This window comes from Carcharhinus amblyrhynchos, chromosome 12 (assembly GCF_965287045.1).
Source record: "Carcharhinus amblyrhynchos chromosome 12, sCarAmb.v2.hapA, whole genome shotgun sequence".
NCBI classification, from domain to species: Eukaryota; Metazoa; Chordata; class Chondrichthyes; order Carcharhiniformes; family Carcharhinidae; genus Carcharhinus; species Carcharhinus amblyrhynchos.
In genome coordinates, this window is record NC_137335.1 from 18940993 (window position 1) to 18968815 (window position 27823).

General features: G+C 42.9%; 1 protein-coding gene across 5 annotated transcripts in view; it reads right to left on the reverse strand.

The window, feature by feature from the left end:
* The window catches only part of ninl (ninein-like), a 120767-nt gene that overhangs the window by 43951 nt on the left and 48993 nt on the right, over positions 1 to 27823 (reverse strand). For all 5 annotated transcript variants that reach the window (XM_080200139.1, XM_080200141.1, XM_080200140.1 and 2 more), the window contains exons 9-13: positions 25787 to 25923; positions 13419 to 13559; positions 11219 to 11393; positions 6064 to 6174; positions 717 to 806 (exon numbers count right to left, since the gene is read on the reverse strand). In XM_080200139.1, coding sequence (XP_080056265.1) covers positions 717 to 806; positions 6064 to 6174; positions 11219 to 11393; positions 13419 to 13559; positions 25787 to 25923 — 654 coding nt within the window. The remainder of the gene's footprint in view (positions 1 to 716; positions 807 to 6063; positions 6175 to 11218; positions 11394 to 13418; positions 13560 to 25786; positions 25924 to 27823) is intronic.

Sequence of the window (27823 nt, forward strand, 5' to 3'; positions counted from 1 at the left end):
AACTCCACATAGACAGTGACCCAAGCCAGGAATCGAACCCAGGTCCCTGGAGCTGAGTCATGCACCTCTAGCTGCTCAAACAGTAATATTGCTTCATGATACTAAGAAACGTCAGTCTGTCATTTTTCCATCTACCTATCAGCAGCACAGAAAAGAGGCCCTGCCAGGTTGACTACTTGGGCCGCATTATACTAATTCTATTAGGCGTACCATCATCTATCTACAAGACTGATTCATCTCTGTGTGCCTATTTCATTCAACTCTACTGGAAAAGTAAATCATCCAGTATCCACTCAGCCTGCCAATTTCTGTGAAGGAATTCACCATTGGACTTTAATTCTGGATGGTAGGCACACATGAAATACTTAATATTTCCTCTGTGGTCTTTGCCCTGTAAATCTTTCTTTCCCTATCCGTTTGTTACCTTGCAAGCGCGTAGAGGATTACGTAGCAACTCTTCTACTGGTGTTTTGAGTATGTACAAATAAACTAACTGTTTGTATTCATCCTATCTCAAATTTGTTACGCAGTTATTAATAGGAAATTGTATCACGCCAAAACTGAGTTGGGAAATACACCACTGCTTACAAAAAAGGAAGCAAATCAATAAACACTTCTGTTTATGGATGGATGGAGAGAATAGAAATCAGGGCTATTTAAAATAACCCCCCTCCTGTACATAACATCTTCTAAAAGATTTTTTGACCAATACCAACCCTGCACTGCTGCTCATATTCCATTATAAGCTCAGAGAACCTCTGCTCTTCACCAAAGATCTCCAGACTTGGATGATCCAGTGCTCCAAACTGAACATGCGGAAGGAAAAGAGAGAAGGACAAATTAGACAAAAGAAAAGGCGCACTAGTTTGTTCTCTGACACATTGGGCTGGCAAATATGGTGGGGACCAGATTGGTGGGCAAGGGACACAATACATTATACTTGATGAAGCTGATATATTAACCAGTAGACTGTCATTTTCAGATACTCACTGAGCTGTGTGCATTTTGAACGGTTAACCAATTTCTTTTAATCTCACCAAATTCAGTTTACCCACTTATGTTTGCATTCTCGACACAGAAGTACAGCATTGTATGGGGATGATATCATGGCAATAGGGTGGGGGATAGGAGTTGCCTAATGCTATCTTATTAGGATATAGGACAGGAAAACAATGTTCCCAGCACTTTAATTTTGTTTTGCTGGTAAAACTTATATTTATTGCCCATCCCTTTTGTCCCCAAGGTGTTGATAAATCTTCACCTGCCATCCATGTAGTGAAGATGTTCCTGCAATGCTGTGGATAGGGAGTTCCAGTATTTTGACCCAGCCATGATAAGGCAATGTCAAAAAGTTGTCTAAGACTGGTTAGTATGTGTCTTGGGAAGGAACCTGGATATCATGATTCATCCATTGTCTTTATCTCCCTCAGTAATGGATATCATGAGTTTCAGGGATGAACTCTTACTGAGCTCCACACTCACCATCAGCCTCCTCCTTGCTGCTCCTGACCTCTTATCAGATGATCATTATTAGAAATTGAACGTATGGAGATGTCAGAAGCTCAACTCTGGTGCCTTCTTAGGTCAAATAGCTTGGCCATTCTCACCAAAACCCGCAGAAAATATTATTTAGATAAAATACTGGAGGCTGCAGTTGACGCTTGTATAACATGAAGCAGCACTTTCAAGGAGACAAAGAAGAAATATAAAAGGTCTTCCTTTTAAGTAAAGCGATATCTTATGGCAAGAAATTGCTCCAAAAGTAGAACTGATAGATACCTTACACAGTCAAACCATTCCAATGACAATGTGTGGGTATGTGGTGCTGTCAGCATAACTGTCGCACAATATTACGTGACAAGCCCACCCAAAGACCAAACAGAAACAGATAGAATAGAGAAACCCAACACTGAAAAGTTAAAGACCTTGACAGAAGAAAACAAGGCAACGTCTTGCAAGTAGGGGAACACAGACTGTCTTCAGAAGCAGCATCCAATGTTTAGAGCAACCCAGAAAATGACAAGAGTTTGATTCAGGCAGCTCAGTAAACTGACCTCTTGTGGAAGAAGGAATTGAAAAATTCATATTCAGGGTGCATGTTAAAATCTCGAGCACCACATTATTATCCATAAACCAAACAAGATCAAATCCCAACAGAAAGCAACCCAGGCACAAAAAGAGGAAGAAATCCCAATCCCTATGACTATTCGATCAGCAAATGCCTGCCCCCATATACCACTGAAGGTCAACTCTACCAGCACCAAGAGAAAATATCTGGTCAAATCAAGACACCCACACCAATAAGGTGAGAGTGAATCAAAACTGGGCATCCATGAGGCCGTCAGCAGCAGTATAATCATATTCTATCACAATTTGTAACTTCATGATCCAGCATATTCCTAACTACCATCACAACCTAGCCAGAAGATCAACCCGAGGAGTATCACTATGCATACTTAAAAGAATGACAACATGGTGAAGCTTCAACACAGGACTACTTGTGTACCAAAGAGCAGGAGCAGCATGCAGTGGTCAAAGCTAAGTGACCCAACAACCAACAGATCAGATCTAAGTCTCTGCAGTCTTCCACATTCTGTCATGAATGGTAGTGGACAATTAAACAACTAACTAGAGGGGGAGTCTCCACAAGTAACCCCATCCATAGTGGCACAGTGGTTAGCACTACTGCCTCACAGCACCAGAGATTCAGGTTCCCTGCTTGGGTCACTGTCTGTGCAGAGTCTGCACATTCTCCCCATGTCTGTGAGTTTCTTCTGAAGGAAGACGTGCTGATTAGGTGTGTTGCCCATGCTAAATTTTCACTCTGTCTACCCAAACAGGAGCCAGAGTGTGGTGACTAGGGGATTTTCACAGTAACTTCATTGCGGTGTTAATGCAAGCCTACTTGTGACACCAATAAATAAACATTAAAAAACATCCTCAAAGATGGAGGAGTTCAGCACATTTGTGTGAAGAACACACATGGAGCGACCATCTTCAACCAGAAGTGCATAATGGCAATCCATTTTGTATACATTCCGTCCATTAACAGTAGGACAAACCCAATCTGACCAAATGCCACCCCAGTGTACTCTCAATCAACAGAAGAATGATGGAAGATGCCACTGACAATACTAACAGGTGGCACTTGCACAGCAGTAACCTGCTTATTTACACACAGTTTAGATTCCGTCAGGCAATTGGACTCCTGACCTCCTTGATCCAAACATTAACAAAAATCTGAATTTCAAAGACAAGGTGAGAGTGGGCACCTTAAGATCGAGGCAGGAATTGACTGTGCACCAAGGAGTCATAGCAAAACCAAAGCCATTCACAATCAAGGGAAAAGCTCTCCACCATGTGGAGTCATCCTCCAGCACAAAAAGATGATGGTAGTTGGAGGTCAATCAGTCCCAGGGCATCACTGTAGGGGTTTCTCAGGGTAGTGTTCAAGGCTCTTCCATCAGCAGCCTCGTTCATCAAGTCTTCCCTCCAACTTGAGGTCTTAATTTGAACATTTGTTGATGATTGTATAATGAGCAGCATCATTCACGAGTCCTCAGGTACTAGAACAGTGCTATAAGTCACGGACAACATTCAGTCTTGGCCTGAGAAGTGGCAAATAACATTCCAGCCACACACGTGTCATATAACGTCAATGACCATCTCCAGCGAGAGGGAATCTAACCAGCTCCCCCTGACATTCAATGGCATTATTTATATTCTCCATGTACCTGAATGAGTACAGCTCCAAATACCTTCAAGAAGCTCAACACCAACAAAAACAGTTTCCTCTTGATCAGCACACAACCCACCTTAAAAAGTAACTACCTTCAGCACCATTGCACAGTGGCAGCAATGTGTGCCATATACAAGATGCATTACAGGAACTTGTTAAGATGCCTTCAACAACACCTTCCAAACCCAGAGCCTCTACTGTCTAACAGAGCAATGGTAACAGATGCAAGTCATATACCATCCTGGCCTGGAACTATATCGGCATTTCTTCACTGTGACTGGTCAAATTCCTGGAACTCTCTCTCAAATAACGCTGTAGATGGGCCTATGCTATATGGACTACAGCAGTTCGAGAAAGTGGATGAGCAACATTTGCTCAAGGGCAACAAATGTTGGCCATGCCAGTGATGCCTATACCCCAAAAGCAAATTTTAAAGAACTCAGGTCCCTACCCTGTGCACAAATTTACTGCATATGCTAGCACATTACTGATTAAGCTATTAGCTGCTGACTGCAAAATCTGAGCCAAGTGGCAGTGGCATTGAAAGAAACTGCTCAAAAAAAATCTCTCTCTGCGGCTTGGATTTTCCCATTTCTGACATCACTTTGAATTGGGTGGCAGTTCAAGGGAATCTTCAGGTATGCAGTAGGGTGACCAACCAATCATACTGAAGTATTTTCACAGACACCAAACCAGCAAGTAAAAGATGTTTTTATCCATTATTTAAATTATGTTTTAAAATTGAGTGAAATAAATGATTGGGAAGAATATATGGGCTAAAAAATCATAAGCAACTTCAAAATGAGTATTTTAAAAAATTGCCTTTTTTTGGTCAAAATGGATAAATTTGCCAATCCATAAACGTAAAATTAGTTTTCCACATATCAGCACTAAACATCAACTCAGTACACCATTAAAAATCTGGATACATCTCATCCCATAAGGTGCAACTTTTTAAGGGTTTGTTCAATGAGACTAATAATGTCAAAGTGCAAGTTATCATCATTTCAGTGATTTTTAACTGATTGCAAACCAAAGGGGCAGACCTATCAGGAAGCACCATCACTGATTGCAACTTGTGGATTTGTGTGTCTAACAGCATATAGAATCATAGAATCCCTATAGTGCAGAAAGAAACCATCCAGCCCATCAAGCATGCAACAACTCTCCAAAAGAGCATCCGCCCAGGACATTCTGCTTTGCCCTATCCCTGTAACCCCACGCATTTACCCATGGCCAATCCTCCTAACCTGCACATCTTTGGACAGATGCAGACGCCAGAAATTGGGGTCAGTTTCACAGGAGTAGTGATGGCAAATACTAATTGTTTCACCATCATTACTGCTGTAAAATCTAGGCCAGTATTCAATCCTTCTATTTGACTGTCCAAATCTCTTTCCCACCCCATACTTCTGTCCACTCCCCTTTGACCTAATCCCCTGCTCTTTCTTATCCTCCTCTTCCCTCTTTGCTTGTTTCATTCACTCTCTCCATCACCACCTCTCTTCCCATCGGTCCTGCCTCTCGTGTAATTTAACCCTGCTTGACCTTCGGGCAATGGCCCATGTCACAGAGTGTAGGACCAATATTACTACAAATCACTCAGTATTTTCCTAAAGCCTAGCTTCCCAATTGCATTTTATCCATAGAATCCCTACGGTGGAGAAGGAGGCAATTCGGCCCATCGCATCTGCTCCAACTCTTCAGCAAAGCATCTTACCAGTCTGATTTTCCACCCTACCCCTGTAACTCCATATATTTACCCCACTAATCCTCCTAATTTACATATTTTGGGACACTAAATAGGCAATTTAGTATGGCTAATCCACATGACCGGCACATCTTTGGAGTCTGGGGGGAAACTGGAGTAGCTGGAGGAAACTCACGCAGACGTTGGGAGAACAAACAAATTCCACATGGACAGTCATCCAATGCTGGGATCGAACCCAGGTCCCTGGCAGCACTAACCACTGTGCCATCCTGCATTTAGCGTAAACCACCTTTCAACAAGAGAAATCACCCAAAAGCAACAGTCAAATGTATTATAAGCATAGTAGTGGGTGCCTGGAACTCATTGCTGGAGGAGGTAGTGGAAGCGGATACGGTAGTGACTTTTAAGGGGTGTCTTGACAAATACATGAATAGGATGGGAATACATGAATAGTTTGGGGTGTCTTGACAAATACATGAAGAGGATGGGGATATGGTCCCTGGAAGGGTAGGGGGTTTTAGTTAAAGGGCAGCATGATTAGTGCAAGCTTGGAGGGCCGAAGGGCCTGTTCCTATGCTGTAATTTTCTTTGTTCATATTACTGTGAAACTTGCTTTTTCTTTCAGCATGTAGTCAAGGTCCTTCTGTAATCTGGAAACCAGCTTCTCAGATTCAGTCAATTTTTCCACTGTTTCCACCAGTTCTTTCTGCAACCGACTGTTCTCCTGTTAAAAAGAAAATAATTACCATCAAGGAACTATTAATTAGATATAGGTTAGGTTTCAGCCATGAAAACACTCTCTCTTCCAAGCCCAGAAAGTGATGGGTCAGACATGTGGAGTACAAGATCTAGGCTGACACTTCAGAGGGAATGCTGCACTGCCAGAGATGCCACATTTTGGATGACAGATTAAATCAGAGCCTCATTGTCTCTCTCACGCGCACATTTAAAAATCCCAAACCACCATTTAAAGAACAAGGGACTTCGCCTCTTGTGTCCATGTTTATTCCTCAGTTTGACGAATGCCCTAAGCTTGTGATAGGTGCTGTATTAATGCAAATCTTGACGTTTTTGTGCTTAGAGTTAGAATTATAATAGATAAAACTTTTTGTTTATCAATTCCTTTCCTCAATTTCCTTCTGATGAAAATTTGGTTGGGTTAAAATGAGATTCCAGTTCTCTGGTGCACATTTGGTTTGCTGCCTCAGGTTAATTTGAACAACCATGCCACCTGTCCTTCATAGAATCACAGAACAGAATCATAGAATTCCTACAGTGCAGAAGGAGGCCATTCAGCCCATCGAGCCTTCACCAAAAACAATCCCACCCAGGCCCTATCCCTATAATCCCCCTGACACTAAGGGGCAATTGAACAGGGCCAATCCACCTAACTTCTCTTCGAATTGTGGGAGGAACCAGAGCACCCGAAGGGAAGCACATCATTGCAGGAATCGGTTGAATGCATCTTCTCTGAATAGCTTCTACTTAAATTATGTCTTTATTCAAGTAAGGGGACCAAAACTGTGTTCAGTATTCCAAATATGGCAAGGAGTATTCCTAAAAATTGACTACGTCATTGGCGGCAAGAAAACCACTGTGATTCGTGCCAGTATGTCTGGCGCAAATCTGATTGCGATTTTCCCGCATTTAAGTCATTTTTTGGGAAGGTGTGAGTTTTGCACCAATTCAGAGTGGGACAGGGCTTCATAGAAATCAGGCAAATGAAATTGAAGACACTCCCTCGTTGATGGCATGTGTTCCCCTACCCCTCAAAACATAGATTACTGGCAATGGATCACTGGAATCTTCCCAATGGGTACCTCTACCTGCCCCATTCCTGGCATTGCCAAGTTATGTCCCAGCTACCCAAGGGCTTCAATGGCCTCTCAGACACCCCCCATCTCCTCCCCACCCAGTTGTGGCCATCAAGTCTGGTCTCTGTTTAGGGTGACCAGTAGTGAATCGTTCTGGGTTCCCACTGCTCCAGAGGGCTGGAAAATCCCAGGAACAGGGAGAATCTGACTTGAAACAGACAAAGCATATTTAAATGAATATTTAAAAATGCTAATCTAGTACCTGCCCTCACTGGGCAGGAACCAGATTAGGTTGGGTCGGTCGGGCTGGGAGAATCGCAAAAGGGGCTCTCGCCAGTGTTATATGTGCTAGGCCACTCCCCGGCAATTCTCCAACCCCAGTGTAATTTGTGCATGAGTGCACGGGGCTGGAAAATCACTCCCATCGTGTCACAAATAAAACTAACAAAATTTCCCCTTGCAATAAATGTCATCGCTCCATTTGCCTTCCAAATCACTTTTGAGATTCATGTACCAAGACACTTAGATCCCTCCGAATTGCAGGATTCCACAATTTTGCTCCATTTAATAACATACTGCTTTTTTATTCTTCCTGTCAAAGTGGACACATTCCCTTTTTCCCATATTATACTCCAAATTGTTGATGCAGCAACTTATTAAATGAACATAAGAACATAAGAAATAGGAGCAGGAGTAGGCCATCTAGCCCTTCGAGCCTGCCCCGCCATTCAATAAGATCATGGCTGATCTGTTGTGGCTCAGTTCCACATTCCCGCCCTCTCCCCATAACCCTTAATCCCCTCTCTTATCAAAAACCCATCAACCCGCGTCTTAAAAATATTTAGCGAGGTAGCCTCCACCTCTTCAACAGGCAGAGAATTCCAGAGATTCACCACCCTTTGAGTGAAGTAGTTCTTCCTCAACTCCGTTCTAAACCGCCCCCCCCTTTATCTTGAGGCTGTGCCCCCTAGTCCTACTATCCTTTCTGAGCGGGGAGAGTCTCTCCACCTCTATCCTATCCATCCCATTCATCATCTTATACGTCTCAATGAGATCTCCCCTCATTCTTCTAAACTGTAACGAGTACAAGCCTAGTTTATTCAGCCTCTCCTCATAGCTCATCCCCCTCAACTCCGGCATCAGCCTAGTAAACCTCCTCTGCACTCCCTCCAAGGCCAAAATATCCTTGTGTAAGTACGGCGCCCAAAACTGCACACAGTACTCCAGCTGCGGCCTCACCAATGCCCTATACAGCCGCAGCAAGACCTCCCTACTTTTATATTCAATCCCCCTCGCTATGAAGGCCAGCATCCCATTTGCCTTCCTGACCACCTGCTGCACCTGCAAGCTGGGTTTTTGCGACTCATGCACAAGGACCCCGAGGTCCCTCTGCACCGTCGCCTGCTGCAGTTTTTCGCCCCGTAAGTAATAATCCTTCCTACCATTATTCCTACCAAAGTGGACCACCTCGCACTTGCCAACATTAAATTCCATTTGCCATTTCCTGGCCCATTCACCCAGCCTATCTAGATCCTTCTGCAGACTCTCCACACCCTCCGCGCAATTTGCCGTTCCACCAATCTTGGTGTCATCAGCAAATTTCGACACCATACACTCGGTTCCCTCCTCCAGATCATCTGTATAAATGGTAAATAGCTGAGGCCCCAGCACCGACCCCTGGGGCACTCCACGTCACCAACCACCAATCCGAATAGCACCCATTGACCCCCACTCTCTGCCTCCTATTTGACAACCAATCCTCTATCCACGCTAACACCCTACCCCCAACTCCATGTCCCCTGACCTTCTGCAATAACCTCTTATGAGGTACCTTATCAAACGCCTTCTGAAAATCAAGAAAGACCATATCCACCGGCTCTCCTTTATCCACCGCCCTAGACACATCCTCATAGAACTCCAGTAAATTTGTCAGACACGACTTCCCTTTAACGAAACTGTGCTGCGTCTGCTCTATCAAGCAATTTCCCTCAAGATGCCTTGCTATTTCCTCCGTGATGACGGATTCTAACAGATTCTAAATGCCTTTTGGAAATCCAAGCACACCACATCCACAGGTTCCCCTTTTTCTATGTTGCATGTTACTTCCTCAAAGAACTTTAATAAATTAGTCAAACACAAATTACCCTTCGCAACAACATGTTGACTCTGCCTGATTGCATTAAGTAGACAGGTACTGAAAAAATCAAAACGGCTAATAGAATATGGGCCTGTATATAAGGTGGACCGGAATACAAGGAGGTAGGAGCTTTGCTTCAGCTAAACAAAATCCTGGTTAGAGCACATCTGGAGTACTGTGAGTAGTTCTGAATGCCACACCGTAGGCAGGATACATTGGCCCTGGAAGGAGTGATCCTTGAACTCCAAAGGTTAAGCTCTGTGGACAGACTACATAAAGTAGGGGTGTATTCCCCAATTTAGGAGTTTAAAGGATGATTTGATCAAAATATTCTGAAGGATTGGAATGAAGCACTCGCTGAGTGTTAAAATGGGCGGCGCGGGCTTGTAGGGTTGAAGGGCCTGTTTCCTGTGCTGTGTTGTTCTTTGCTCTTTAAACAGATAGGCTATACAGAGAGAAATTATTTTCACTTATTAGGGAGTCTCAGGCTAGGGGACATAGTTTAATAAATAGAGTCACATCTATTAGGGAAACTAGGAAAGATGTACAGGTTAGGTCGATTGGCCATACTAATATATGTGGGGATACAGGAGTAGGGCATGAGTGGGATTGTGGTCAATGCAGACTTGACGGGCCGAATGGTCTCCTTCTGCACAGTAGGATTCTATGATTGTTTGAAAAGGTTTGAACATCCTAAATGATTTACTGTTGTGCCTATGGTTTGTGACAAAATATATCTTGTTGTCAAATCAAAGACATTGGGCGCAGTGAAGACTAAATTTTATGGGGCAAAAGTAACTTGCCAGAAATGGAATACAACAAGTATGTTATAAAATGACCCGAATTTTGAGATCTAATTTCCAATGCATTTTACTCACTAAGAATATTTTATGCCATTATAAAATTCAGTTTTCATTTCAAATTTCACAAGGCAATGGAAAGCTGGGGAAAAAAAAGCTTTGTATTGAATCCGTAAAGTAACTACATTTCCCATCTGATACGATGGGACTCAATACTCAGACCGATGCTGCTTACTGGTATAGACAGCCTTCCATACCGGATAAATGGCAGTCATTTGCCATGACTATAGATGTCAATACAAAGGTTTAAGGCATAATACAGGTCAGTTTAGCTCAGTTAGCTGGATTGTTGCCAACAGTGATGCCAACAGCACAGGTTTAATTCCTGTACCAGCTGGGGTTATTCATGAAAGCTCCGTTTTCTCAACCTTGCCCCTCACCTGAGGTGTGATAATTCTCATGTTAAATCACCACCAACCAGCTCCCCCCGCAAAAGGGGAGAGTAGCCTATGGTCATCTGGGACTATGGTGACTTCATAAAAATGTGTAGCAACTTTTTGAGCAGTTCAGCAGCTGTTCATGCCTTACATTCTTCAACTCTACACCATACAGGTGACACTGACTATCCATCGATCCTTCACTCTCTCCAGTTTAGATCATTAATGGGATATACAACAAATTAAGAGGATGAAGATTTTCTCCATGCTTTTTAAAGATGTCTTCTTTAATCAGTCACCTCATATAGATGGCAAAATAGAGGTGATGCCAGTATGCCTGCTAATAGACACAGGGAACTGCGTTAGATTACTCCACAGCCCTTTGCCCCTGCACCAGGTAAACTCAGCCAAAATGGTAGGAGAACACAGTGGATCTCAGTCATAGGAATTATCAAAGCATTCCTCCCATTTCCCTTCCTATCCTGTGTCCAGGCCATGGGGAAAAGGAGGGAAAAAACTGAAAATAAAATAAAATTCTCCAGCCCAAATGGGCGAGGTGCCATGTTATTCTTCAACATACCTTCATTGACAGCTTCAGCTTCTCTTGATAATGGGTCTCCTCCGATCGGAGGGAATCTATCTCGTGTTCCAATTCTGCTCGCTGTGTGTTCACCTGCTGTGTCATCAGCTCCTGCTCCCTGTCCATCTCCAATTTAATTGCTGCCACCTTTTCCTTGTATCCTTGATCCAAGTGCCTATGGTGATGAGGGGAGGTGGGGTGAGGCAGTAGGTTGGAGAGGGAAAAGGTGAGCATCCAATTACAGTTACAGTACACTCTAAAGAATGATCAAATATTGTTACAATCTCTCAAGAAAATTCAACTCTGCAAAACATTTGGCTTTAACAATGAAAAACTGGGGAGAAACCTCTTTACTCAGAGGTTAGGATTGAAAACCTCACTACCATGTGGAGCAGATAAGACTATTAGAAATACACATATTTTAAGGGGAAAGTAGATGTTAGGTACACGAAGGAGAAAGGAGCAGGGCAGCACCTTGGCACAGTGGTTAACACAGCTGCTTCACAGCTCCAGGGACCTGGGTTCAATTCCCAGCTTGGGTCACTGTCTGTGGAGTTTGCACTCTGTCTTGTGGGTTTCCTCTGGTTTCCTCCCACAGTCCAAAGATGTGCAGGTTAGGTTGACTGACCATGCTAAAAAATTGCCCCTTAGTGTCCTGAGATGCATAGGTTAGAGGGATTAGTGGGCAAATATGTAGGGATATGGGGGTAGAGCCTGGGTGGGATTGTGGTCAGTGCAGGCTCAATAGACCCAGAGGCCTCTTCCTGCACTGTAGGGTATCTATGAGAAGAATGAGATAGGGCTCGATCAAATGAAATAGGAGGAGGCTCATATTGAGCATAAACAACAGCCAAATTGACCACATTGTCTGCTGTATATTCTAAAAAACTGATTATGTATAAAAATGTACAATCCAATGTCTATTGCAAATGTTGCTCTGTGCAACTTTCTTCATTGTCCCGTTCTCTAGGCAGTGGCTGGTGTTGGGATAAGATTCCACATGCATCTAATACCCATACCAAATAGCCACTGACATCTTGGTGTTGATAGTTTCACTATGCGGGGAGGGCCATCATAAAGAATTCTGGTGCACGATCCATGGGCCTAATAGGCTCTTCTATACTGTAGGAATTCTGTGATTTATATGCTCTTTACACAAGAAATTGCCATCAGGTGGGGAGGGGGTGGGTGATGGGAGACAGCTTTGGGGACTTTGGCAATCAAGGGGATTGATTCTCTATCTAGCTATCTGATCCTGGGGACAACAGGGCCCCCAATGCTCATAATTCAAAGGAGGGGAAGTTGGCCAAAGTTCATCCTCCTGATTGACATCCAGCAAATTCTGCTGGAGAGAAGGCCCAATTAGTCGTCTCACAACACCAGGTTAAAGCCCAACGGGTTTATTTGGTAGCAAACACCACTAGCTTTCGGGGCTTTGCCCTTCGGCAGGTGACTCAAATTCAGGTGACGAAGGGCAAAGCCCCAAAAGCTAGTGGTTTTTGTTACCAAATAAACCTGTTGGACTTTAACCTGGTGTTGTAAGACTTCTTACTGTGCTTACCCTAGTCCAATGCCGGCAACTCCACATCAAATTAGGCCTCCAGAGTTCAGACTGGCCATCAATACACACCATCCAGACTAAAAGCTGCTCGACTGAAGCAGTAGAGAGCACCCAAAAGATATGGAATCAAACTTCAGAAAAGGACAGGGGTAAAAAAAACTAAGGATAGTATTGCAACTCACCAAGAGCTAAGCATAGATATTCTACAAGCAAGCTACCAATTAATTGTTGAGCATGGACACAGCCTGCACGTTGGACATCTGCTCCCAAATCTACAATCTCTACCACCAAGAAAGTCAAGTGCAGCTGGTGCAAAGGAATACCATCGTCCCCAGGTTACACGCCATCTTGACTTGGCTGCCTTCTTTTTCATTGGAGCTGGGTCATACCTGGAACTCAACAGCCAACATTTGGCAACAACCTTACCATATGTGCTGGAGTGCTCCAAGAAGGCAGCTCAGCACCAGCTTTCCAGGGTACCCAAGGGATGCGTTATAAGTACCTGTTTTGTCAGTAACATCCCACAAAAATAATTTCTAGGAGCTGGAATATTTTTTCCTTTTCCTGCATCCTGAGATATCTCCATATCTGCGGAGCAAAAAGTAAACAAAATAAATTCAAATATCATCTCTCACTGACTTGATTTTGGTCTCATTGAGCAGCTCCATGGTGGCATGTCGGTCATCAACCTCCTTGGCTAACTGGACATTTTGCTTCTCTGCTCTATCCAAGTCCACTTTCACCTTGTCTCTCTCCTTGTGCAGTTGTTGGATTTGCCCTCTGAAAAAACAAGGTGCGTGCAACATCAATTCAAATCCATTTATTATACAAATAAAATCATTTATATAGGAATAAAAAGAGTCATTAGAATGAGAAGTTTCCTATTTTAAATAAATAAACACTATACAGAAGGATGCTAAAATGTTCCCTTGAGGAATGAGGGTCCACACAACTGGAGGACCACAGTGTCCTGGGTAATGTAATTGACCAGCGTACATTAAATTAGGGGAAGCACATGATGAGCTGAAGTAGCTTTCTGCTAAACACTGGACTGTCAGCCATGCATTGTGCAAGTGGACGTAGGGAACAGGCATCTCGACAGATAAAGAGCATGATGCAATGTTTGAAAGTAAGAGCTCAATGTTTGGAAGTACTTGATTAGTCATGTAATGTGTGCGACAATACTTAAGGGTCCATGACTGGAGTCAAAGCAAGACTCTAGATCAAACCTGATAGCAGCCCCAGATGCTTAAAGGCAACAACTGTGCCATACGCAATTAAATGGAAAGTAACAACTGAACCTATAAGAATGGGTGATTGGACAACTCCAATGATCCCTGTCATTACGCCAGATGGTTCTTCAAGAATTTGTGGTGATTTCAAGATGGCAACAAATCCAGGGCTGTGTGTCACCCAGTACCCCTTACCATGAATTGTGGACCTATCCACTGGATGGGCTAGGGAGTCAGTAGTTGGGTGAGACAGACTTGTCCCAAGCATATATCCAAATGAAGGCAGCAAATGAGTCGTGACCACTGCTAACAACTGTTACTCACAAAGGGTTGTTCCAGTATGAATGCTTACCTTTTGGAATAACATCAGCACTGGCCTTATTCCAAAAGTCACTGGATCAAATCCAGTGGCCTCAACAATATTCAGTGTTATCTGGACGACATTCTAATCACAGGCAAAAATGAAAAGGAATATTTACAAAACTTAAAAGAAACACTGGGGCATCTAAGGAAGATAACCTTCACGTGAAGAAAGAAAAATGTGAATTTTTCGAAGTGTAAATCAGTTATTTAGGTCTCATAATAGATAAAGATGGCCTCCATAAATAACCTAAGAAAATGACAGCAATCCCAGAGGGACCAAGGCCACAGAACATGCCACAGTTGCAATCATTTTTAGGGCTAATATATTACTATGGAAAACTTATTCTAAATCATGCAACACTACTTAAACCACTTCATTCCATTTTTGTGTGGAACTGGATGAGAGTGTGTGAAAATACACACAAAAGAGTTAGAGATGTACTAAAGAAATCATTAGTATTGGTCCATTTTAACCCAAAGTTGAAAATATAACCATCATGTGACGCATTGTCCCATGACGATCCACCAGGGGAAGACCAACCAATAATATTCACATTGTGAATTTTATCAAACGCTGAACAGAATTATGCTCAACTAGGGAAAGAAGCCCTGAGCATAATTTTTGGAATTAAACAATTTCATCAGTACCTTTATGGGAGACACTTCAATTTGTTGGTTCATATAAAGGAATTCCATCATTAGCTGCAAGCTAACATGGTCTTCATTACTATCAGCAGATAGTTATAATATTAAATACAGGAAATCAGAATAGCACGCTAACACTGATATCTTGTTGAGATTGCCAAGTTATGACAAAACCAAATCACAGGTTAGCTACCTCAATATATTATATCTTTCCCAGATAGAGTGAGTATCAATATCAGCTCAGATGCAAAAACACACAAGGAATGATCCAGTGATGGAGAAGGTTATGAACGTGGTCTTAAGAGGAACATTACTGGACAAACAAAGGAAGAATCCTGAATTCGGACCTGATATTACAAGGGAACTTGAATTAACTGCTATGAGGGAATCAGAGTGATCGTTCCTCCATGTTTGTGAAGCAGAATCCTGAATCAACTACACAAAGGTCATTCAGGGATAGTAAAAATGAAAGAGCTTGCAAGAAGCTATTTCTGGTGGTCGAAACTTGACTTATAAATAAAAGAAAAAGTGGGGCGTGCCGGCCCTGTGTTAGAATATGAAACACTCCAGCTCTATAATCACTTCATCCATGGGATTGGCCAAAACAACCATGGCAGCAAATATACAGATGTTCTGGGATCAATCGTTTCTTGTCCTAGTTGATGCACATTCAAAATGGCCCAAAGTCTGGATGATGAAACCCATCATGACAGAAAGAACCACAAGATTTGGAAAACCCGAACAACTAGGCAACAATAATGGAACACAATTTACATCTGAGGAATTTGTGGATTACCCTAAGAGCAATGGTAGATAGCGCATAAAGACTGCTCCATACCATCCACCCACTAATGGATCGAAGGAGAGGCCATTAAATCATCAAAAGGTGGAGGTTCTTTACCCAGGAAAGTAAACATCCTTCTCATGTCTTATCAGAACACTGCTCACGCGACAATGTTGTTCTTGAGAAGGAAACTGAGAACCAGATTTGACTTACTAATCCCACCTGATGCTATTACAATAGTAAAGTGACAACAACAAGCACAAGTTACTGACCATGAAAAAACATCGAAACGGAGGAGTTTTAATCAAGAAGCAGAGAGTTTTAGTGAGAAACTACTCTACAAGTGAGAAGTGGGTGCCTGGCAAATATTCTAGCTAAGGCAGTCCCGATGTCTTATACACAGATCAAATCCTCTCTTCAAAAAGTGTATTAGTGGAGACAGTATCAGAAAGGTTGAAGTCAGAGACCCAAAGTTGTGAAATCCCTGAACCAAGTATTACTTCGGAACCAAGTTCAGATTCAGATTTCAGGCGGCATTTGACACAGTAATTAATACTGCAGCCTCATAACGTCAGGTAAATTCCGGTCTTAGGTGAGAGTCTGTGTGAAGTTTGCACATTCTCCCTGTATCTGCGTGGATTTCCTCCAGGAGCCCCAGTTTCCTCTCAGTCCAAAGATGTGCAGATTGGGTAAATTGGCTATTTTAAATTGCTCCTTAGTGTCCCAAAATGTGTAATTGGATGAATTTGCCATTGTGAATGTGTGGGGTTATGGGGATAGGACAGAGGAGAGAAACTGAGGAAGATATTCTGTCAGAGTTGGTGCAGACTCAATGGGCCAAATGGTCTCTTCTGTACTGTAGGGACTCTTATGATTCTGCACCTATAGAACAACACACATTCATAGAAATTGATAAGGAAGAAGATGAAGTACCTCATATTACTGAGGAGCAAACTACCAAGGATACTGAAGATAAGACTGCAGAACGTCACATCTTACCAAAACAAAATCGACATCCACCAAGATTCTTCTATTAGTTGTACATATTGTATTAACTGCATATACATTGGGCAGCACAGTGATTAGCACTGCTGACTCACAGCTCCAGGGACCTGGGTTCAAATCCCGGCTTGGGTCACTGTCCGTGTGGAGTTTGCACGGTTTCCCTGTGTCCACGTGGGTTTCCTTCTGGTGCTTCAGTTTCCTCTCAGTCCAAAGATGTGTGGATTAGGTATATTGGCCATGCCAAATTGCACCCTTAGTGTCCCGAGATGCATAGATTAGAGGGTTTAGCGGGGTAAATATGTAGGGTTATGGGGATACGGCCTGGGTGGGATTGTTGTTGGTGCAGACTTGATAGGCCAAATGGCCTCCTACTGCATTGTAGGGATTCTATAATATAATAATACTTGTTATTGTAACCTATGTTCATAGTGGGTAAATGTAAATGTTTACTGTTTAAAGTTCCTTGTTGTACTATTGAAATAAAGGGGAGGAATGTTATGTTTTGTAAGCCAATGCAACATGGTTTGATTAGTCACATGACGTGTAGTCATGTCATCAGAGACATTCACAGATTTTCTCCTCTCTAGCATCCTGGGCTGTAAGCAAGCAACACCTATCCAATGAAGCTCAACTAACTGGTTAAGTATCCCACCACGTGGCAACCTTTTCATCCTTTTATCTTGCTGTACAAGTGGGCTGACCACGTTACAATATAACATTAAGAAATCCATTGCTTAGGGCTTTGGCAGCTGAAGTACTGGGGGTGCTTGAGATGCTAGAATTAGATGAGTTGTAGAGCTTTTGGCTTGGAGGAGATTTAAGAGGTAGAGGGGGCATGGCCACGAAGCGATCTGAAGCAATCAAGGTGCTGCTTAATCGGGAGACAGAGTCGGTCAGTGAGCAGAGGTGAAATAGGAATGGAATTTGGTATAAGGAAGCACTCAGGGAGCAGAGTTTTGGATGACCTCAAGTTTATGGAAGTTAGAATGTGGGAGACTGGCCAGCAGTGTGCTGGAATAACCAGGCTTAGTGGCATCAATGGTGTATACGAGGGTTTGAGCAGTAGATGAGCTGAGGCAAGGGCAGGGTTGAGCAATGTTATGGAAGTGGAATTGGCAGTCTTAAAGTCAGGGCATGAACGTATACTCAGGATGAAACGTGACACCAGGGATGTGAACAATCTTGCTCAGCCGGACGGTTGCCAAGGAAGAGGTCTGAAGTTGATAGCCGGAAACAGAGTTTGTGTAGCCTGGACCATCAGCAATGGCTTGGTCTTCCCATTACGTAATTGAAGGCAATTTCTGCTCATCCAGTGCTGGATGTCAGACACGTGTCAGATTATTTGGTGAAAGTGGAGGAATCAGTTGAGGCAGTAATGATTTGAAATAGATCTATTCCTCATGTTTTTGAGAAGTGGTACTGAGCTAATTAGCAAAATGTAACCATGGTAATAGGCTAATTGGAACAGAATGTATTTCCACTGTGTGTGCATCTTAGTACAACCAACTAATTGCAGTTAAACAATGTTTAGTATAATTAATTGGTTATAGTGTCATGTTCATGTATCTTTGTTTTGCTGTAATTGAGATTTTGTGCATATTATCAATGACCAAAGAGAAAAATGGTACTAAGTGTTGACAAATTTTGGGCACTCACACAGGAATCAATAAAGACCTGATCCTGCATTGTTACAAATGCATGTGTGTACATGCTGGTATTCAAAGTGACAAAACACATTAGAACAACAGAATTAAAATGTTGCTGAGTCAATGTTAGTTCTCTTCATACTAAAAGAATTTGAGGATCTCGGAATAGTCTGTGTGAAAGCAAGACACTTCTTCACAATCTAAAGGGTTAGGGCAGCAAAACCATAAGGTGTTAGTGTTACCAAGTCTAATGCTGGGGACTCATTAGTTAATGGTTGAGGCTGGGGCCAGAGAAAGAGGTTCAGAACGCACAGGGCATCTAGCAACAGCCAAACAGCAAGTGGAAAATCGGTAATTCCAGAGATAAAGAACAGCTAGGACTATTCAGACACTGGAACAGCATCTTGCAGGCAAACAGAGCAAAAAGCAAGACCAATAGGAAGGAATATCAAAGCTGTAGCATGCAAAGTTGGTAGTGACCCTGGCAAGCTGCAGTAGTTGGAAGGGCCCCATGTCATGTGAAAGGGACAGAAAGCCAGCAGGTGGCAGTATTGGCTTGATGTGGAGATGCCAGCATTGGACTGGGGTAAAAGAAAGAAATCCCACAGGATTTAAAGTCCAAACAGCTTTATTTGTAGCAAAAGCTGCAAGCTTTCGGGACAGCCTGTCCCTTTGTCAAGTGGCTGGAACTCCCACCTGACGAAGGGACAAGCTGTCCCTTCGTCAGGTGGGAGTTTGGAGTTCTACCCCTTCATCAGGTGACTGGCCCACTCACCTGAGGAAGGAGCAGTGCTTCGAAAACTTGTGAACCAAATAAACTAGTTGGACTTTAACCTAGTGTTATGAGACTTTTTACTGTGCCCGTTCCAGCATCTCCACATCATGACTCTGTCATGGTTATGAAGGCAACATTACAGGAAGTGGGTTTGGGGAGGAATAGAAGAAGGCAGGAAGGATAAGGTTTCAAGACATGCCAGAAAGAGAATGTTAATTTCAGCTCCACCTCATCCTGAACAGAGTTAACACCAGGTCTTTCGCAGCACACAACAGAAATAAAAATATGTTTAAAAATTGAATCTAATTGTTCTGACCAATCCTTTCTAACTGTGGGATGGGGTAATTTGCAACTTCATCAACACAAAATGGTCAACAGACTTTGAAATGGAAAATTTGAGTTTTTGACAATCTAACTCTGACCCCAATCACACTGCTATTTGGAGGAAGCAGGTGTAGAAATTGAGTGAAGTTTCACCACGTGTAGCATTTGAACCATTGTTGACATTAACCAAACTGTCCAAAGTAAGATCAAGATACGGAATCAATCTCCTTGATTGCCAAAGTCCCCAGAGATGTCTCCCATCACCACCCCTTCCCCATCAAATGACAGTTCCTTGTGTAAAGAGCATATAAATCATAGAATTCCTATAGTGTAGAACAGGCTGTTAGGCCCATTGATTGTGCACCAGAATTCTTTATGATGGCATTCCCCCACCCCCACATACAATGGAATTATCAACACCGAAGTATCAATAACTATTTGGTACAGATATTAGGTGCATGTGGAATCTTATTCCAACATCAGCCACTGCCTAGAGAAGGAGACAATGAAGAAAGTTGCGTGGAGCAACATTTGCAAGAGACATCATATCATATAACACTAAACAATAAAAGTATAATTCAGTCAGTTCTAATGCTGATGCTGTATCAGTTAATTGTGGGGTAATTTTAATTTACTACAGATGGGCAGCTTTGAAAACAAGATCTTCATACAACTGAACAATCCTGCCGAATGGACTAAAAAAAACTGTACACGTTACCCCATCCTGGCAGGGTAAGAAGAATTGGATAAGTGTGGAATGACAGCCCACAGTGCCCATGGATCTAAATGTCATGAATCTACATATTAAACTTAATACAAGACCAACGCATGATGAGTTAAAATGGCTTTCCACTGAATATGGGACAGTGAGGTTGAATTTGGCAATGTAAGCTATGCAGTGTATCAGGGTAGGAAGATGCATCTCCACAGATAAAGAGGCTGATGCGATGTCAGAAAATGAGTATTCAGCAATGTCTGGATTGAACTGCAGTACAGCTATCTGGTCACTGGTGCTTATGAGAAAAGGTACTGCGATCATGAGTGTGGTATCTCAATAAATACCTGGCCCTGCATTGTTACAATTGTTACATTGTGTGTTCACTAATGTTTGAACCAATAAGGCCAATTAGAACAAGAAAGCAGTTCTTGCAAGCTGGTTAGCACTGCTGCCTCACAGCGCCAGCGACCTGGGTTTGATTCCCAGCTTGGGTCGCTGTCTGTGCAGAGTGTGCACGTTCTCCCTGTGTCTACGTGGTTTCCTCTGGGTATTACAGTTTTCTCCCACAGTCTGAAAAACGTGCTGATTAGGTGCATTGGCGATGCTAAATTTTCTCTCAGTGTACTTGAACAGGCATTGAAGTGTGGCAACTAGGAGATTTTCACAGTAACTTCACTGCAGTGTTAATGTAAGCCTACTTGTGACTAATAAACAATTTAAACTTCAAAGCTCCTCTATGAAGAACTATCAGAACATTAGTTTACTAACAAAGTATTACTTAATTACTTTTTGGATGCAATTCTAGCCTTTAATACATCCTACAAACTGGGGCAGTCACATTTCAACTTTATGCACTCATTTTTGAACTACTTGGCATTCCTGTGATAAAGAAAATATGTGCACTTGCACAGTGCTTTGCACAGTGCCTTCACTGCTGCAATGTAGGGAAATGGCAGCCAATTTCAGCACAGCAAATGCCAAGATAATAATGTCCAGATAATCTGGTATAGTGGTGCTGGCTGAGAGATGACTATTGGTCATGGCAAGTGCAACACCCCCATTCATTTTCAAATTGTGGATCTTTTACATCCACATAGGAAAGCAGGTTGGATTTCAGTTTAATATTTCACTTGAAAGACAAGGCCTTTGCACTGGAATGTAGGAACTAACAGATACTTATTTCTGAAAGCAAAAAGGACTATCACATTTTACTGGTAATGACAACAACAGATGGTTTCATTTATATAGCATCTTTAAGTAATAAGAACATAAGAAATAGGAGCAGGAGTAGGCCATCTTGCCCTTCGAGCCTGCCCCGCCATTCAATAAGATCATGGCTGATCTGTCGTGGCTCAGTTCCACATTCCCGCCCTCTCCCCATAACCCTTAATCCCCTCGCTTATCAAAAACCCATCAACCCGCATCTTAAAAATATTTAGCGAGGCAGCCTCCACCACCTCAACGGGCAGAGAATTCCAGAGATTCACCACCCTTTGAGTGAAGAAGTTCCTCCTCAACTCTGTTCTAAACCGCCCCCCCTTTATCTTGAGGCTGTGTCCCCTAGTCCTACTGTCCTTTCTGAGCGGGAAGAGCCGCTCCACCTCTATCCTATCCATCCCATTCATCATCTTATACGTCTAATGTTCCAAGGTGATTCATGGGAGTTGGGGAAACATAATGGCTGGCTTTCCAGGAAAAATCAGTGGGGGGCTTGTAGTGAGGTTTGTGACCAGCATCCAGCTGGACACAAGTCTCCCAAGTGCTTTTTCTTAAAGCACAATCAGCTCTGTCAACAGGCTTTATAACTGCTCCCCACTAATGGGGAACAGGCGTCCCCATCCCACAAACGAGGAGCAGTCAGCAAGTAGGATCATTGGGAGGGGGAGGGCAATTGAGGCTGACCATCGGGTGGGGTGGGGTGGGGTGGGGTGGGTAAGATCAGGACTGGCCAGGAAGGCCCGATTGGAGGTCAGTGATCAGGAGGCCGGTGATGGGGGGAGGAGGGGGAGCACTGTGCGTGCAGCGATCTCTGCACTAACAGATTGGTGCATGCGCAATGGCCCACTTAGCGCTATGCTGCTGGCCTCTCAGGCAGGATGAAGTCCTGTCCCCCGACTTTTCGCAGGGAATCATGCTGAGGCGCTCTGTGTTGCTCAGAGCGTCAGAAGATTCATTCAGGTAAGTATGCCCAAATACTCCCATTTTCCCACCCAACAGGCACTTAGTTTTGTTTTGCGAGAATCTGGCCAATAACTCTATATGGCTTGGTGTCAAATTATGAGCAGCTTCGTCAAAGAGATAGGATTTAAGGAGGAAAGAAAAAAAAGGAGGAAAGAAAAAAAAGGAGGAAAGAAAAAAAAGGAGGGAATTCCAGAGTTTAGCACCAAGCCAGCTGAAGACAGGCTATCAATAGGGATTAAAATTGGGGATGCTAAAGGGATCACAATTAGAGGAACACATATCTCAAAGGGCTTGCAGGATTGGAGATCACAGAGTTAGGGAGAGATGAGGCCATGGAAGGATCTGAAAAAAAATAGGATTCGAATTTTTAAGATCAAGGCATTGTTTAATTGGGACCCAATGTAGGGCAGCGAGCACGTTGTTGATTAATGAACAGGATTTCATGCAAGGAAACAGGCTATAATGTTTACAGTGAGCTCAAGTTTACAGCGTGCAGAATGTGGAGACTAACCAGTAGAGCATCAGCATAGTCTGGACTAAGTAATATAAGCATGGATTAGAGTTTTAGCAGAAAGAAATCCCACAACACCAGCTTAAAGTCCAAACAGGTTTATTTGTAGCAAAAGCCACAAGCTTTCAGGGCAGGCTGTCCCTTCGTCAGGTGGCTGGGAGTTCGGAACTCCTGTTTGGACCTTAAACTGGTGTTGTGGAATTTCTCTCTGTTTTACCCCAGTCCAACGCCAGCATCTCCACATTTAGAGTTTTAGCGACAGATAAATTGAGTCAGACAGAGTTGGGTGATGTAACGGCAGTGGGAGTAGACCGACTGTCTTGGCAATGAGGTGGATGTGACTGAAACTTCACATCATGACACCAAGGTTGCCAAACAAGCTGGTTCAGCATCAAACATCCTCAGGGAAAGCAATGGATTTGGTAGCTGGGGAAAAGAGTCTTAGCAATAGTTAATTGGGGGCCATATCGGCTCATCCAGAGCTAGATGTTGGACAAGCTGTCAGACAATTTGGAGGTAGTGAAGGGGTAGAAAGAGGTGGCGGTGAGGTAGATCTGGGAGTTGTCAGAGTGAATTTAGGAAGTGATATGTGTTTTCGAATTATGTTGTCATGGGCAAGCCTGTAGATGAGAAATAGGAGAGGGCCAAAGATAGTTCCTTGGAGGACACTTCAGTAACAGTGCAGCAGCAGGAAGAGAAGGCATTGCAGGTGATGCTCCAATTATGAATAGATTGACAAGAAGGGAAATGAGCGAGTGCAGTCACACTCAGCTGGGTGGCAGTGGAGTTGTGTCAGCGGAGACAGATCAGGAAGGATGAGGAGGAATTGTTTACTTTTGTCACAGTCACACAAGATGTAATCTGTCACTTTGCTACAATAACAGGGCGGAAGCACAATTGGAGGGATTCAGACAGAGTTCAGGAGAGATGGGCACAAATTTGAAAGGTTGTAATATGTTCAAGGACTTTGAGGAAGAAAGTGAGGTTGGCGTTGGATTGGTTGCATACAAGGCTGAAGAGGCAGAGTCAAGGGTTGTTCCTTGAGCGGAGGGGTGATGACAGCAGATTTGACAGGGAGAGAACCTGTCAAACATGGGAATCAGGAAGGGAAGTTAGGTGGTCAGTTGTTTCATGGGAATAGGACCTAGATCTCAGAAGGTGTCAGCTCAGTATGGGGAGCATGGGGAGGGTGGGGGGTGGGGTTTAGGTGGTTTGGTGAAGAGAGAGAAGAGAAACTAAAAAAAAATACCAGTTCAGGGCTAGGACATGAGGGAAGCTTTAGAGAAGCTTTGACCCAATAGGCTAACAGAAGGGAGGGAAGTGGCAAAGGCAGCTGATCAAATGATCTCAAATTTTAGTGAAAGAGAAATCCATGGTGAACAGGGGGTCAAAGATTACACAGTAGGGATTTTGAAAGTGCCATGATGTGAATTGAGGGAAGGACATAGAAGAAAATCTGGGATGAAGGATGCAGGCAGAGGACAATAAGGAACTGATCAGAGTTGGCATTAACTGTGATTGACACAATGGGTGTAGTGACACAACTTGAAGGTTATTTATAATTTTATGCAGTGTTAGTTCTCATGTCAATGGTTTGTGTTCTCATGGTGAGAACAACCAACAGATGGTAATCTGGAACAGCTAGACAGATCTTTTTAACACATACTAACTTAATGGCGGTTGAGAATACTGTGTCCCCTGCCAACATCCATCTGCGCACACACACCGGTCCTCCAAAATTATACCGATGTACAAAAAAAATGGATAAATCGAAGACCAAGCCCAAAGTCAAAGGAGCAAAAGCTAAGAAAGCAGCACAGGAAAGGAATTAAACAACCTGAATTCAGAGCCACTCATGTGGAAGAGCTGATCCCCCGATCAGATGATCCATTTTGACACTGGGAGCAGATTTTAGATCTCCAGCACTTATCATCCCTCAACCCCTCTCCCACTCTGCAATGAAACAGAGGAATGTCCTTTCAGAATTGTTTCTTTTGGGAGGTCCCGTTGCAATTGAAATCTATATTAGTTTCCTTTTTCAGAGATTCAGGGTAACACGTCAAAGGCAATGATTCAACTGGAAGGTATGTTAGTAAAATTCATAATGTATCTGGGAGGGAGTTGTCTGGGAATGGAATAGAATCTGGGATTGAAATGGAAGCGGACAGTTTGGCTGGTTGGCGAGATGCAGTCAGAGTTGGGAACCAATGTAAGTGATTGAAAAATTAAGACTCTTTAAAGCTGAAAATGTCTCACCTTCTGTTTCACTAGTGATGACAATCAACAGCACTAACGTGAATTGTTTTGTGACACACAGAGATACCGCACAGAGGGGTGTTTAACATTTCCATAACTGAGAAAGAAAGACATTCCATTTACAGTGTCTTTCACACCTTAGGATAGTCCAAGATGCTTTACAGCCAATTCTGTACACTTCTGAAGTGTGTTCACTATTGCAACGTAGGAAACACATCAAAGTCCCAAAAACAATGTGATATTGGGCAGTTGATCTGTTTCAGTGATGTTGGTTGAGGAACGAATGTTTACCAGGAGAATGTCCCTGCTCTTCAATATAGTGCCATGGAATCTTTTAAATCCACCTGAGAAGGCAGACACCTCAGTTTAACATCTTATCAGAAAAATGATATGCCAAACATCACGGCACACCCTCAGGACAGCACCGAAACGTCAGTCTTTCGTACTGGCTTGAACCCATAACCTTCTGATTTAGAGGCAAGTGTGCTACCAAAGAGCCATGGATGACACAGATCAACATTAAAAACAAACACTAATTGCACAGGAAGCTAACATTGAGATGCTTACTGAAGGCAGTTGATTTCATTCTTGTAACAGGATAGTGCAGCCTGGTGAATCCCATTTTTGCTGGCCAATAACTCATTTTCAAGAGCTTTGGTCAAGTCTGCAAGGTTCACTTTCTCTTCCACATCAAAGTCCAATGTCTGTCAAAATGAAATGATCAACACTTTGAAAAGTGAATTCTGTAAATGTGCCGCCATTATAATCAATGCTCGTAAGTTTATTCCCGAAAACTCATTCTCTTCTTGTGAAAAAGAGAGAGAATGGGAGAATTTCAGTATCAGAACATAAATAAAATTTTCAAAGAATCGTGCATCTGCGATACGATATACCATTAGAACAGAGAAGGTAAAAGGGAGATTTTATGGAGGTGCTCAAAATTATCAGATGTTTATTAATAGAGTAAATAAGGATGAAATGGTTTCCACTGGCTGGAGGCTTGGTAATCAGAAAGCACAGATTTAAGAGAATTGGCATAAGAATCACAGAGATGTGTTTTTCTTTACAGAACTAGTTGCTATGATTTGGAATTCACACATTGTGAGGGTGGTGACATTTAAATAGCAACTTTCAAAGGAAATTGGATACACATTTGAAAAGAAGAAAAGTTGAAGAGTTACAGGGAAAAAAACACTGGGGTGAGACTAACTAGATAGAGCCTGAACATGTACTGAGCTTTGTGAGTCTATGATCCATTGCACTGGTCCATCAATAGCAATCAACCATTGTTTCTCACTGCGAATCACCTGATTCTTCAAATAAACAGGAAAGGTGATGGTGTAGGGGTATTATCACTAGACTATTAATCTAGAAACTCAGCTAATGTTCAGGGGACTCTGGTTTGAATCCTGCCACGACAGATGGTGAAATTTGAATTTTAAAAAATCTGGAATTAAGAATCTACTTATGACCATGAAACCATTGCCGATTGTCGGAAAAATCCATCTGGTTCACTAATGTCCTCTAGGGAAGGAAATCTGCCATCCTTACCCAGTTTGGCGTACATGTCACTTCAGAACCACAGCAACATGGTTGACTCTCAACTGCCCTCCAAGGGCAGTACTGTACTGAGTCTGTACTGATTACAATCCCACCCAAGCCCTACTCCGGTAACGTCACACATTTACCCTAGCTAGTTCCCCTGACACTAAGGGCCAATTCAGCACGAGCCATCAATCTAATCCACACATCTGTGGATGGTAGGAGGAAATTGGAACACCTGGAGAAAACCCACACAGACATGATGAGAATGTGCAGGCTCCACACAGGCAGTGACCCAAGCTGGGAATCAAACCCGAGTCCCTGGCGCTGTGAGGCAGACATCTCAATCTAATTGAGATGTTTAGAACGATTAAAAGGTTTGTTAGGGTAAATCGAGGGAAACCATTTCTTCCAGTTGGAGAAATCCAGAACAGAGGCAGCCCAATCAGGAGTGACTTCCCCACACAAACTGTATTGGAAACGTGGAACATTCGCCCAAAAAACTGTTGAGGTTAGTTCCAATGAAAATTACACAGTGATTAGCAATGCTGCCTCACAACACCAGGGACCCGGGTTTGACACCGGCCATGGGTGACCGTCCGTATGGAGTTTCCTCCAGGTGCTCCGGTTTTCTCCCACAGTCCAAAGATGTGCAAGTTAGTTGGAATTACCAAGCTAATTGGTGTTCTAAGCCCCTTGGTGTTCTAAGATGTGTAAGTTAGGGAGATTAGCGGGGTAATTATGTGGGTTACAGGGATAGGGTCAGAGTGAGATGCTCTGTCAGCGAGTCAGTGCAGATCCAATGGGCCGAATAGCCTCATTCTACACCGTAAGGATTCTATGATTCAATGAAGATTGGTGGAATTTTATTGGTCACAGATATTAAGGGTTATAGAAACAAGATGGATAGATGAATTTAAAATACAGATTCAAAATACAGATAATCCACAATCTAAGGCACAATAAACGCAAACAGGCTTCTATGTTCCCGTATCAATATTATTCAACAATGAGCAACAGGACTACAGTTAATGAAATGATCAGACATCTTGTGGAAGCAAA